A 14,516-nucleotide genomic window follows, 5' to 3' on the forward strand; every position below is an offset into this window, starting at 1 on the left:
TGCAGACCTTTCTTTTTACCCTTAGTGTCTCTTTTGGTGCTGTACAGTAATGCATTAAAGAAAACTCTGGTTGCAAACTCTGGTTCTCTCAATTTCTGAATTTACTGTAATTTTCCCAAGTGTTTTCCTTTGGTGGTTATTTTGTGTCTCTTCTCTGTTTTGATGGAAATGATAAACCTGAAACTCTTCCTCCATTCTAATAAGAGACTGTTTTCTATTTTTAGATTGCTGATGCATCATATCAGGGATTGCTTGCCAGAACTGAAAACCAGAATTAATGTTTTAGCTGCCCAGTACCAATCTCTACTGAACAGCTATGGGGAACCTGTTGAAGACAAAAGTGCTACTTTATTGCAGCTGATCACCAAATTTGCCACAGAATATTGTAATACTATTGAAGGAACAGCAAAATACATAGAGACTTCAGAGCTGTAAGTACAAGTGTTTTCCTGGAATATTGACTGAGTGGTTTGGTTGACCCAGTGGCTCTTGCTGGCTCTCAGTGGCAAAATTAGTACACTGGACCATAACATACTCAAAAAAAGTTTTAATCCAAGCAACTGTAAGAAAGGTTTTCAATGAGAGCTTTCTCCTTCTTATTTGCTACTTCAGTTGTTATTTTCTTCTTTCAGATGTGGTGGAGCCAGAATCTGTTATATTTTTCATGAGACTTTTGGAAGAACTTTAGAATCTGTTGACCCTCTGGGTGGCCTTAACACAATTGACATTCTGACTGCCATTAGAAATGCCACTGTGAGTGTTCTTCTGTATTTCTGAGTGTTGTGGCTGTATGTTAGATAGGAAGCTAAGGTTTAATTCTGTATAAGAGGCGCAACTTTGAGATGGTTCAGTGTTTTCCTGACAGATTTGGTTTCTTGCTAATATGGGAATTGGTGTTGCTGAGAATTAACAGAGTAAGGCCACCTTTAAATTTTGCAGAATTTAATAAAATGTTCACTCCTTCAAGCTTGACTTTGGATGTCAGACATGTCAGTCTGCTTTTCTACTGTGTCTGTTGTGTGTAGACAGACAGGCAGGTTTCTGCATGGTCTGGGAGCATGAGTACTCCATAAGAATGATTTGTGTGTATGTTCCCATCCTCCTGTAAATGTAAAATGTAAAAACAGGATTTAGTAACAGGAAAGATGTCATATTTCAGGTAAAAAATGTTATATGTGTAGCTAAGCATTGGTCTGTGTGGTCATAAAGGAAATTACTCCAAACACTGAAATCCACTTATCTTGTTGGTATGGCATTAGATGCCCAAGACTGTCCAGTAAATAATGTCAGTTTCTCTCTCTGAAATTAGAAAGAAAATGTCTTTGCCTTTATAATAGATTGCATCAAAATGCAGATCCTCAAATGTGAAAAAGCATTGTTCAGATTTGTAAACATAAAGTGACATGAGTAGGTAGAAATCTCTGAGATTCTATAAGGATGCTAGTTAATAATTGTTTAATACATTTTGTCTTAGAGATAGGAACTTACATCTTTTATTTTTACATATACTTGAGATTTCTTCTGAGCGTCACTGTGACCTGATTAATTCTGGGCCTCATTAAATACTACTTCTTAGAAATGCATCATATTTTATACACAATTTAGCAGCTTTTTCGCTCCTTTTGAACCAGGGTCCCCGTCCTGCCTTGTTTGTCCCTGAGGTTTCCTTTGAGTTGCTGGTAAAAAGGCAAATCAAACGTTTGGAAGAACCCAGCTTGCGCTGCGTGGAGCTGGTTCATGAGGAAATGCAGAGGATTATCCAGCACTGTAGTAATTACAGTACACAGGTAAAAATGCATGCTCTACAGCTGGGATTGTAATCGTGGCATGTGTGTGTGGGTGTGTGATTACTTGCTTAAAAACTTCTGGAAGTCTCACCAGTAAAATTTGGGTTTGTTTTTAGGAATTACTGAGGTTTCCTAAATTGCACGATGCCATAGTTGAAGTAGTAACCTGTCTTTTGCGTAGGAGACTTCCTGTCACAAATGAAATGGTAAGTTTCCATCTACTGTAATTTTGCTGGTAAAAGTGCATTGATGTTTCTGCACAGGAACCCAAGTTATTAAAGGAATCTTAACTTATTTGTTAAATTGATAGTTATTTAATATGTATGCATTTTGATGTGTACACATTTAATATGTATGCACTCTTCTATATTATAGATGCATATAAAACAAAGGGATGGGGTTAGGGTTAAGCATGTAGTCCCCTATGTTTCAATTTCCCAAGAAAAATTCTACAAAATTTCAATTTAGCATCATCTAGTCTTCCTCATATAGGTTATTTCCCTGCCTTGTAACAGAAGCTGTGCAAATACTGTAGAGTTTGGGATGCAGTGATGAAAATTAAATTGCAGTCCTTATTCTGTGTGTTTCAGAGGCTTGTAATGCCCTTTACCTAGTGAAAACTAAAAGTTCAGCTTGTACCTTTAAATAAATGTTTTAATATTAAAATCTCAATTGGACTGCCTGTTGGGCAGTAAAGAGTGTTTCAGTATTTGACTCTGCATTTGATGTGAAAAGCAAAAATTGCTTTTTATATTCACTGTCCCTCACAGTGAACCATCTCCCCGTGGTTCACATATTGTAGGTGATTTGTGGCTGAGTGGTCTTTTGCTATGGGCAAATCAAGATAAACAATTAGTAAAACCATGCCTATTGCCCCTTTTTTATCTTCAGAGTATGGCAATGAACATGAACACGAGGCTTAGTGATTTTTCCTTTTACCAAACAGCCAACAAAGTGGGCAAAAGACAAAAAATAACACAGTAACAGTAAAATGCTGTGCTTGCCAGCATTGTAGGTCATTGCTCTGCACTGGCATTAGGTTTACTGCCTGAATTTTTAATCTGGGAATATTTTGCATTGCAGGTTCATAATCTGGTGGCCATTGAGTTAGCTTATATCAATACCAAACATCCAGACTTTGCTGATGCCTGTGGGTTAATGAATAACAACATAGAGGTAAGAAATGATATTCTCTTAAAAAGTTTCTGGCCTCTTTAAGTGAAGGTGAAATTCATAAAATAACAATAAAACGTGCTTCTTTCCTTGAAGCACATTTCTGCATTTTGAGGCATGAGAAATGTGATGACTTATGAATATGGTGTATACTCTAGTGATCTGTGGATTTGTTAATTGCTATTGCATTTAGGATCACTGATCGATACTTTACTGAAAGGATTCTGTCTGTTTTTCAGTCTGGAAAATAAGATGGGTATCTAATTGAGTATTGCCTATGAAATGAAATTTTTTAAGGCGAAATTTAAATATGTAATTGTGAAATGGCGTTCATGTTGAAGTAACTGCATTTTGTCTTTGACATGATGTATCAATAATGTTCCTCTCATTCATGAAAGGATAATACAAGTGTTGTTTCCTCTGTTCAGGTTCTAATTTCTGCTTGCTTTTGGTATTGTTCTTGAACCTCTGTGTTACCACACTTCAGCCCCCATGAGACATTCTCTCCCTCAGTCTCCTGTCAGTAATCTTGTGTTTTTCAAGTCCAAATCTGATAATACTTGCTGCCATCATCCTGTGGAAGCAGTTCAACAACCAATCTGCTCTGTTAGATTGGAAGAACCAATCTGGTGTTTTTGCAATCTCATTAATACGAGCTCATTAGTACTCTTGTGTTTATCCACCACATCATTTTCATTCATCACAGAATCATGGAATAGCTTGGCTTGGAAGGTAATCTCCTTCCAACCCTCCTGCCATATGCAGGGACACATTCCTCTAGACCAGGTTGCTCAGAGCCCCATGCAACCTGGCCTTGGACACTTCCAGGGATGGGGCAGCCACAGCTGCTCTGGGCAACCTGTTCCAGTGCCTCACCACCTTCACAATAATGAATTTCTTCCTATGGAATATGTAATTTAAACATTCTTTCAGTTTGAAGCCATTCCCCCTTGTCATGTCACTACGTGCTCTTGTAGTGTTTCTTTTTTAAATGCTTACATTAAAATTCCTACTCCATGCAATTTCTTCTATAATCTATAAAATTTCTTCCATCTCTACATATATTCTGTAGTGACTAGGTATGCTTTTGAGTTTGACTGGGTAGATTGCTCTTTAATCTAGTTCAAAAACAATGTGTATGGAAACTGCTGTGAGTACAGAAATTAAGACTTTGTGAAGCTGAATTTACAAAATTGTATCATCGTGTGTTACTTAAAGTAGTTCTTTCTTAATATTTTCCTAAAGAAGGACATTGAAATTTTTGAAGAACCAAACCATATAAACCCAAGCCTTATTCATTGGACAATCAGTTGTTATTTGCAATTTCAAGCAAATTCAGACATTTCTTTGTCCTAATTGCTTCAAATTCTATTTTGCTATGAAGCAAATTCTGCCGCCTCCTTCATTTTGGGCTTATCATGTCCTGGCCACAGAATCAAATCCTTTAGATGACTTGGAGGATTTACAGCTTAATGAGGGCTGTAGGGTATCTGTGATGAACCAAATTGTGGAGTTTTGATATTGTTTTTTAAAGGCTCAGACTTTGATGAGGGAGTGTGGTGCAAAAAAACTTAGCAAAACTTCTTATACGGAGAATTTAGTTTTGACTGGGTAATCAAAGCATCCAAATAATCAAGGGTTTCATAGACCACAGTATTAGCATGGCCCTGGATGAGATGAAATTACTCATATTTGTGTCTGAAATGGAAGTCATGTGTAAAATGTGGCTCTTGCCTGTATGTTGATCCAGAGTAATACATAACTGAGGTCTTGCTGGATTGTTTTTAAAGGAGCAAAGGCGGAACAGGTTAACCCGGGAGCTGCCTTCTGCTGTGCCACGGGACAAGGTAGGTAAATGTTTGATTTTGTTTTTTACATAAAGCTGAATGCATTCTCCTAGATCCAATCCAAGTATTGGAAATTTTCATATGCTGCTCTAGTAACAGTCTTGGGAGCTTCCAGGTATTGAGTTTTTCTTTTCGATTTCATAAGATAGAAGTGGAATATAATTTTCTTTTCTTTTTTCTTCTGTACTTTTCTTAAAGATGCAATATTTGGGAGGTTTTAAATCTGGCATTTCAGAAGACTTGTCTATAAATGTAATAATAACTTATTACTTGAATTTTGTCATCTCAGGTAAGGTGTAAAATGCCTGCAGATGTTGAAGATGGATTTAGAACTTCCATGCTTAAATTTGTAGCTGGTTTCAAAAGATAAACAAGTGATTTAAAATATCCAGTGCCAACATAGTGGCCTGTGGTTGGTTTTTGTTTAGTCACTCTTAAAACTGCAGTTTATTGCAGTCTTACTTTCTCTGGGAGCAGATGTTGGAGTTGACATTTTCAGTTGTTCATGTATTCTGTCTCTGGAGTTTGCTTAATTTTATCAGTTTTGGGATTAGTGCAGTGACAGGAGTGGAAGAACCAACCAAATGTCATGGAAAACAGTCTGGCTGTAGAAAAGAACAGTCTGACAACAAGCTGGAATTTTAGGCAGTTATTTAATACTGTGTGAATTATTAAGAATTCAAAGATAGAGACCATAGTTTAGAATCCTCATGAGGTTGTAACAGGAGTTTCTACAGCTGATAGAAATCTTTTCACTAAGTTCATTACCTTAAAAAGTGAGACAGATTCCTAGAGCAGATCTAATACTGTTGCCTTTAATCAGTCTAAAACAACTGATGGATGAGCTGGAAATTTAAGGTAGCTGTCTAGAGATTGCTTTCAGTGCTCTTTGATCCTTCATTTTGTTGATTTCATAGTTAAATCATCAGTGTAGGAGCTTAAATGAAATTGAAGGTCAGATAATCCAAAATAACTGTCTTGGAGATGCTTTTATTTTTCTTTTTCTTTTTTTTTTTTTCTCTTTCTTCTTTTTTTCTTCTTTTTTTCTGCTTCTATTATTTTTTTCTTGTAAATTCAAAATATTTCTTTTCTGGATTTTGAAAGATGCTAGTAGGTAAAAGTGTTTACAATTTGCTAGGTAAATTTGGTGGTCTTCAGTTGAATTTTTTTTTTCCCCCTCTCCCTGCATTTTTTACCTTCCTTAGTCTACTAAAGCTCCAGGTGCATTGGCACCTGCTTCCCAGGAGACTGTTACTGCTGCTTCTGCTGAGGCTGATGGCAAGGTCTGTCTTGATTTCTCCTCTAAGCACTGCATGCACGTTTCTGTTGTGCACCCCAGGTGTAAGGAAAGCAGTTTGTCATTGGTGTTCTGTCACCAACAGTGTGTCCTACCCAGTCTGGATGTCCTTCCCAGTGTGGATTACTTGGCACTACTGGTTTTATGTGCAGTGGCATGTCAAAACATGCCATGAGGTGGCCAAGTCACTGCTTTCTCTTTGAGTTCTTGTTTTGCAATATGTTGGGGTGCAAATATGCACCTAATTTGCCTCAAACTGTCCATAGATTGTTGGGTGCAACAGTACTGTAATTAAAAGTCTCCAGCATGGCTGTTAAACTGCATGTTTTTAATGTGTTGACAGTTAAAGAAGGAGGACAGAAGATAATCTAAAATGTGAGTTTCCTGCTTCCTGCAGGGAATCTTTACAGGCTTTGTTCAAACTGAACCTCCTTTGTGTTGTTTCATATAATTGTTGAATCCCTGGTTTACTTATATTTGTGAAATGTGCTCTGCAGTGTTTTACATGTTAGGTGTGCTGTCTCATGTGTTAAAATAACAGCTCATTATTCCCCTGAAGGCTTTTCTGCTAATTGCTCTTGCTAGGAGTCAGAAAAGATGGACAGTCACAAGTTTGTGTATTAGGAGTACCAGGGGAACTCAGGCTTTCTGCTTTATTGCACATTCAGATGTAAATGCAAAGCTTCCATTTCTGTCCTGAGCAAAGTGGTTCTACTAGTAAATAGTAGAATTTTAACTATTATTTTAATCAGTGTTCTAGAGGTTTTGTTTGATATGCTGCAAAATTTAAAAAGAAACCAAGAGCCACCATGAAAATAGTGTTGTGACTTAGGAAGCAGCAGGAAGCTGCCAGATTTGGTTTGCATTTCCCATAAACCCTGTCCCCTGTGGGGTGATACATTTCACACTCTCTTATGTGGCTGTGTTTCTGAAAGTGCTTTGGAGGTAGAGCAGGCTCCACAGTAACACAGAATGAGAGTGGCATTTTTGTCATTTTGAGCAGCTGTCTTGCAATCAGAAATCATGCAGTGGAGCTTTCCTTAACAACAACTTTCTTTTATTAGCAGAGTTTGATTTGAATTCCTAGTGTGTTGTACAATGCCTCTGAGTAATTTAAATAAAATTTTTGATGTGCACAGCTTAGCTGAGTTTCTTCCTGTATGCTGCTGCTGGTATTCTACTTGCTATGCTTTGTTTCTCACTTTTTTTTTTAGATTTAAGATCAACCAGTGGTGTTTCATTGTGAACACAATAGATAAATTTAGCTTTTTTTCCTCCTATACCTGAAGCAAGACAACTACAAAACCTTGAATGACCTTTTTCAAACAGGACTAGATTTTAAAGCACAGAGTAAAGATATTAGGCTTATGGAAAGGTACAAAATAAAAATTGCCCCTATTCTACATCAAAATTAACTTTGTGTTTTTTAATACTAATTAACATATGGTGGATACCATCCGCTAATATTTCTTTTGTTCAGTGATTCCTAATGTTTGAGAGTTAGGTGTTACATCTTTTTCTCAGAAGATTCATGATTTATTCTTTGTCTGGAACTCCTCATAATCTCTGATCTTCATTTTGAGACGATGAAGATTTTTGTTTTGATTTGTTATAAAAAAGCCTTCCATAAATTCTGACAGCACAAATATGATCATAGCTGTGCTACCTCAAAACAGAAATGTGCATATTTTTTAGCTGTTACTGTAAGAAACTCAAGTTTGTATTTAAATAAAACCTGAAGTATTTAAATTCAAGTTTTGCAAGAGCTGTGGTGATCTTTTCAGAATGTTCCTGATAGTATAGGATGTGTAGTCAAAGCCAAATGACTTAGAAAGACCACTCCATATTTTAGAAGTGATTTGTAGACCCTTAAAATGCTGTGGAACTTCTCAAAGTGAGACATTTTCATACCCTTTATTAGGGACAGTATGAGTTTTAAAAGCTTTCATTTTACTGGTACCTTTTGTGAGCTGTAGCCAGCAAAGGGACAATAAATGTGGGGAATGGGAAGAACAGAATGAAGGAATATACCTATGAAAATCTTGTTTTTAGTGAGTTTTACCTGTAGTGATTTGATCAAATGCTTCTGTATAGTGGCCAAGTTCTAATTCTGCCATGTTTTTTCAATGTGCTGTTTGTGCAGAATCCTGCTGTAGGAGCAGATGCACCTCAGGAGTCTGGAACAGGCAACTGGAGAGGAATGCTGAAACCCTCCAAAGCAGAAGAGGTAGCAGCAGAGGAAAAATCCAAGCCAGCTGCTGCCCTACCTGCTAGTCCTCAAAAAGGACATGCTGTAAACCTATTAGATGTGGTGAGTCTTGGAAGGCAAATTCCTTTTCTTTGTAGTTCAGTCTCCAGAAAAGGAAACATCTCAATTCCAGCTCTTGTAACTCTGCTGCTAATGTGTGGTCTCTTTGTAAATAATTCCCACTATTGCGACAAGGAGCTCCAGCCAGTCTCTTCTGCTTTGCTCCTTGCCTGACTCCAATCTCTCTGCAACCTCCCTGCCTGCTCCAGTTTCAGGCTATGATTGGGATAACTGGCTTCCTTTCACAAATTCCTGTGCAGGTGAACTCCTTGGCTAGATAGCTGTTGGTACAGAAACAAATCTTAGCTCAGTTCAAATTCCTGCTCTTCTTGTGCTGAATTTTAGTGTTTATATTAGAGGAGGAGAAGAACCATTAAAGACAAAACCTATTTAAGTTAAAAACAGATGGAGATATTTGAAGTATTTGGAGATGTTTAGAAAAAATGTAGTGGTGCCCTGTGACGTTTGTTTCATGTATGTGGATTTTGATACGCCTCTAATTTTATTTCTGACGAATTATAGGTTTATTGCAAGACAGATTACATCTATCAAACTCAGGCTAAAAGAGCAGTAGTTAGAGCTTTGTGTTTTATTTACAAATGCAAGTGAGCAGAGTTGGTAAGCTGAGGATTTTATTTTTTTCACACAGCCTGTACCTGTTGCACGCAAACTTTCTGCCCGTGAGCAACGAGATTGTGAAGTGATTGAACGACTTATTAAATCTTACTTCCTTATTGTCAGGAAGAACATTCAGGACAGGTAAACCTAAACTTCCTTGAAATATTTAAGCCATGCAAGTATTGTGATATTTCAAGAGTCATATATATGATCATGTTACTTTTATCATGTTCTTATGTTTGTAAGAAGAGAGGAAATAAATTTATTTTTTAGAAGGGGCAGCAACAGTAAAATTTGACCATTCACAGAATGAAGCAGTTTGAAGAAGCACTTATTTCCTCTAATGGTTTCAAGTTCTGTATATTATTAAGTAAAAAGTTTAATTATTTAGGAGATGCCTGCTTTTCTGGAGATGCTTCAATTCAGATGGAAGATTTCCAGCAAATAACTGGAATAAACCCTAGTTGCTGTGTACCTGGACAGAATTTAGCTTTGCCGTCCTGTTATTTCAAATGGGAAGGTGAAATAGGAGCTAGTGTGTGTGGCTCAGTTTTCTAGCACTTAGCTACAAGGATGGGAATGGCATGAAAAGGTTCTTTCTACTGTGGAAAAGTCATACTTTTTCTTAATTGAGGAATTCTATAAAACTTTTTTTGCTTATGTCTTTGTGGAAAGGTCTAACTTCATATATGATTTTTATGTATATGGGAAGTCTGGAGGGAAGTACAGGAATCTGGAGACCAGATTTTAGAGCAGGTTAGTGAGGCTCATAGGTGTTTTAGTCTATCCAGTAAACTAATACCTTCAATATAATTTTTAGTATTTCATGGCAGGGGAGTGCTTTGTTTACCTTAACTTTACTGCACTGCTTGTACTATATAATATCAGAGATGTGAATTATTTCTTTGCCTCTTTCTCTTCCCATTTACACATAAAATTTGTTGTTAGGGTTGACATACTTAAATGTGTGTCATCCTGTGCACAGTAGAGATAGGTTGCTTTGTAATGAGAAAAATTTATTTATTCTTATTTTGTGTTTTACACTGTGCATGTTTTTTACAATGCAGCTTTTCTGTTTGGAAGAAGTTATGTTCATATGAATTAGCTCTTCTCTAATACTGTACATGATGCTGCTTTTACTTGAGAGAGTTTTTATTTATAGTAGTGATAGATTCCTGGTAGTTTGAGCCAATGCTATGTGTAGCTGCTTGCCCTCATTGTGCATTCTTCCTCTGGAACAGCCCTGGTTTTGAACAATTATTTGAAAGAAACAATCTTGATGTGCTTGCAGTGTGCCAAAGGCAGTGATGCATTTTCTGGTGAACCACGTGAAGGACACTCTCCAGAGTGAGCTGGTGGGCCAGCTGTACAAATCCCTGTTGTTGGATGACCTTCTCACAGAGTCTGAGGACATGGCACAGCGCAGGAAAGAGGCAGCTGACATGCTCAAGGTAATGAGGACATCAGGAGCTCCTGGGAGCAGTTCACCAAATCAATGGGAGGCTTCTTTTTTCTTTACTGCTTTTTAAGACTGTGCCAGTGTATTGCTTTTCTCTGCTAGAGGAATTAAAACCAATACATGACCAGAAAGGATTAGAGATGAGCTTTTAAATCTGCAGTTTAGCAGGCTAGATAGAAAGTAGGTGCAGTTTCTCTTTTGTGGCAGACTTTTAAAACTGTGTATAGTGAAGTAGTCTGCCCTTCTTGAGAATTTAATGGGTTGCCACTTGTTTTGTGTCTTGGTTTGGAAAGACGGGTGTCTGCTAAGGAAGGCAGGAACCTCCCCTGAAATGGAGAATGTAAACCCCCCCCCCCCCTCCAAATTGCTATGAACTTTAAAGTAAGGAATACTCTCAGGCAAAAAATATAGGAGCAGGAATAACAGTTCTTTTTAGTGAAGAAAATAAAAGGATAAAATAAACAATGCAGTAGACCAAAACAACACTGACAGAGTCAGAACACAACCTGACACCCTGTGGGTGAGGGTGTTGGTAGCAGTCCAATTGGAATTGTGGCTGCAGCCCTCCTGGAGTGTCAGGTGTGGTTCTGTTGGAGCAGGGATCCTGTAGAAGGGTGTAGTCTTCCTCTGAAGATCCAGTGGAAGAGGCAGCTGCTCCTCTGGAAATCCAGTGGAGAAGTCGTGCTGGTGTTCCAGAATCTCCAGATTATATCCAGTTAGGAATTCTTGGCTCCTCCCTCTGGGTGGGGCATCTCACAATGTGTTGCTGTAATTCTTATCAGCCATGCAGTGATATTCAATAGCCTGTTATCAGTAGATGTCACCCTGGAGGAAGGATTGGTTGTGGGAGAGATAAGGAAAACTGCCCACTTAACAGAAGACAACTGCCATACAGATGGCAAATAGAATACAGTTTTCTTGGCAATCCAGTACATTTTGTAATGACACTGATTAGCTTTGGTTTGTTTTTAGCTTTGCACTTCCCAGACTGCTGCTGTTTTGTCCCTGGGAAATCTGTGCATGATAACTAACTGTGGCTTTTGTGTGTTCCTGTGTGCAGGCCCTGCAGAGAGCCAGCCAGATCATTGCAGAGATCCGAGAGACACATCTTTGGTGAAGACTGTATCAGCCACACTATTTATATGCATTGGAGGTTGGCTTGACAATTGCTAGGCATGGTATACGGAGTAGAATTTTTATTTATGAACTCTTCTTATCTGTGTACTGCAACTGTGTAAATCTGCTCATGTAAAGACAGTTGGTTTGATTTGCAAACAGAAAAACATGCTGTATTTTGCAAAAGAAGTCGTATTTAATCCATATAATAAATGGCTCTAAATGTTTCCTTACCAGGTTTCTGGTGCAAATTAAAGCAGACCAAGTCTTCTGTCTCAGTGACAGTCTCATTTGAACTTGGGGAAAAACATTCAAGTTCCAGTGCCTGACTTGCTGAACAGGTTGCCTGTGGTTAAGACAGCCAGTGTAGTCTTGTGGCATAGTTTTAAGCTGCTTTTCCAGTAGAAGTTTCAATACTGTGAAGACAAGAGAGCACCGAGTATTTTCTTTCATGAATATATTGCATGCACTGTGACAGATGGAGGTCTCCATTTTATAGCACAGTAGAGATGTCGAGCGTATTACTATGTATGTGTGTTCCCTTTTTCTTTTTTCTCTTTGTCCCCAAATGTTTCAATGGCAGACAAAACTTCAGACTTGATTTCATGGAGTATCATGTAGGAAGAATTAGCCTGGAGCTTGTGAACAAGAACAGCCTACTAAAAAGTGGCTGCAGAGTTATTAACGTGCACTGGAGCTTGTGTATGAATGTTGGAGTTTATAATCAGGCACAAGGACACCTTCCCCTTCCTCCCCCCTGGGACCAAGCCCCTGGACCACCTGATAGTAAATTTGCTCTGGCAGAACTGAAAAATAAAACTGGATTTCAAAACTGTCATGGGATAGTAAGCGTTTCTTTTAAAAACAGATGAAGTTGGCCAGGGAGAAGGGGATGCCCAGAAATTCTGCAAATTTTGGAATGTATGACAGTATGAAAGAAAGTCTGTGGAATTGGAATATTTATATCAGAGATTACAGTTGCTTTTGAGGAAATTTTATTGTGCTGTAAGTAGCTTTTTTTTTTTTGAGGACAATCGTAAAATTATTAAATTTAAGGTTGGAAATTAAGTTGATGAGGTTTCTTTTTTTGTTTTGATTATAATTCATACAGATGACTATTGATCACACTAGCCTTGAAAAAGTAAACATTTTAATTTTTATGAATAAAAATTTATTTAAACTCCAGCCAGCATACTTGCATGTACTTTTCAAGCAGATTCACTCTTTTTGTGTAAAGTGAAAATGTTTACTATAGTGTTGCTAATACTTTTTCTTTAACACAACTTGCATGAAAAATAGGACACTGCTGTTAACCTCCATGGCTTGATTTTATGGTATTGGGCCATGATAGTGAGGGTTTCATTACCCATATGCAGTTCCTTCCCCCTGAAATCAGTTAGCAAAAAAGGAATTCCTATGGTAAGCTGCTAAAGATTGAAAATTTAAAAACTCAGTTTACAAGAAGCTTTGTTTAAAAATGTATTTTTCTCATGGTAATATTCAGTTTGGCATCAATATGAGCACAAGGAGTTAAGTCTGACAGATGCAACTTTTGGATCCTTCATGTATGATCTGAGGTAATTCATGCAGAACACAGAAATACTTATGGTGCATTTTTAAACAGCCTAAGAAGTCATGGTGTATGCATTACATGTAATGAATACAAAGGAGGTACTTTTATCTTGCATTGTATCCAGGGATGATAGTTCTCAGATTTAAGAAACATGACTGAAGTGCAAACCACTTTTTAAATCATTTTGGTGATCAGTGAAAGCTTTTTAAGTTTTGTCAAAAGCATTACATTTCTGTTTGACACCTCTCTCCCTTTTGCTTTCAACATCCAAGAAGTTTTCAACAAGGTAGTGCCGTCCATAAGTGATCTGCTACCTAAGCTTTAACTCTCAAAGTTCAGTCAACAGTCTCTTTGTGAAGAAATACTCTGATTTGTAAAGTTTTGAAATGCTGCATAAAGCAAATGAATTTCATTTATTGAAGAAATTCTTGCAAGTGATACCTGGCTCTGTAATGTCATGTGGAATTTCCAGTGTCAATTTGGTTTCTGAAATGTTACGACTTTTTTTGTTTAAGTTTCACAAAAAGTTTCAATTTGGTAATGTTTGAGTGCCAAGAAATGAACTTGATTTGTAATCCTTAATGCAAGACTTTGAAGGTCCATGCTGTAACAATCCTGTTATTTAATAAACAGATAATACACAAAATTAATTACTCCAGAAATAGTTTTGGACTGACTTGTAGTTCTGGTGACAGGACTTAGATGCACTTGAAGTTAGTAGTATAAGTACCTATATGTGTATCATAACCTTAGTTAGGATTTCTCTTGTTCTCACTCAATTCTGCATTGTTGAATAGTTCCATAACCCATAATGTAGACAAGCTGCTCATGCCTACTGATCGGTTTGAAACAAGCTGTGTTCTGGAACTGAACTAAAATACTTCAATGCCACTATTACTACCAGCACTAAAAGAAAGTGTGGGAAAGCTGTGGAAAAGAAACCTAATGAGGGCAGCAGCTGAAAAATTCCCAGATTAGACTGGTGGTTTACAACTGTCTTCTAATCACCTCATTTAATTTAAACCTGAAAAAAATGTTGTCACCAATGCAGTAGTTTTAGCTAACTTGCTCTCCAGTGGGGAGAGAATCATGGAGGGGAAAGCCCCCTGTAGCCAAGTTCAGGTTAGTAAATGTCTGACACTGATACCTGAGCTGTTGTGGTCCTGCTGTAACTAAAATACAGGATCCTCCTGATGTCAGCAGTTAGTATTCAGTAGTCAGGTTCAAATTTTACTTAGTGAAACAGATGGGTAGAAGGGGTGGTGCTGTCTGTGTGCTTCAGACCTTACTCTGAAGTAAATGGAGCAGACCTGGTGTAAAATCTGCAATTATTCATTG

The 14,516-nt window shown here is 37.6% G+C and overlaps 1 protein-coding gene across 2 annotated transcripts in view; it reads left to right on the forward strand.

The window, feature by feature from the left end:
- Window positions 1-13,828, forward strand: part of DNM1L (dynamin 1 like) — a 36,222-nt gene extending 22,394 nt beyond the window's left edge. For both annotated transcript variants that reach the window (XM_054281919.1, XM_054281920.1), the window contains 11 exons: window positions 225-431; window positions 633-753; window positions 1,632-1,787; window positions 1,904-1,993; window positions 2,871-2,963; window positions 4,751-4,807; window positions 6,013-6,090; window positions 8,248-8,415; window positions 9,062-9,171; window positions 10,322-10,481; window positions 11,550-13,828. In XM_054281919.1, the coding sequence (XP_054137894.1) occupies window positions 225-431; window positions 633-753; window positions 1,632-1,787; window positions 1,904-1,993; window positions 2,871-2,963; window positions 4,751-4,807; window positions 6,013-6,090; window positions 8,248-8,415; window positions 9,062-9,171; window positions 10,322-10,481; window positions 11,550-11,606 (1,297 nt within the window). In that variant the 3' untranslated portion in view covers window positions 11,607-13,828. The remainder of the gene's footprint in view (window positions 1-224; window positions 432-632; window positions 754-1,631; window positions 1,788-1,903; window positions 1,994-2,870; window positions 2,964-4,750; window positions 4,808-6,012; window positions 6,091-8,247; window positions 8,416-9,061; window positions 9,172-10,321; window positions 10,482-11,549) is intronic.
- The last annotated feature ends 688 nt before the right edge of the window (window positions 13,829-14,516 follow it).

This window comes from Melozone crissalis, unplaced genomic scaffold (genome assembly GCF_028551555.1).
Source record: "Melozone crissalis strain CALT ecotype California unplaced genomic scaffold, PUWL_Pcris_2 ptg000033l_1, whole genome shotgun sequence".
NCBI lineage: Eukaryota > Metazoa > Chordata > Aves > Passeriformes > Passerellidae > Melozone > Melozone crissalis.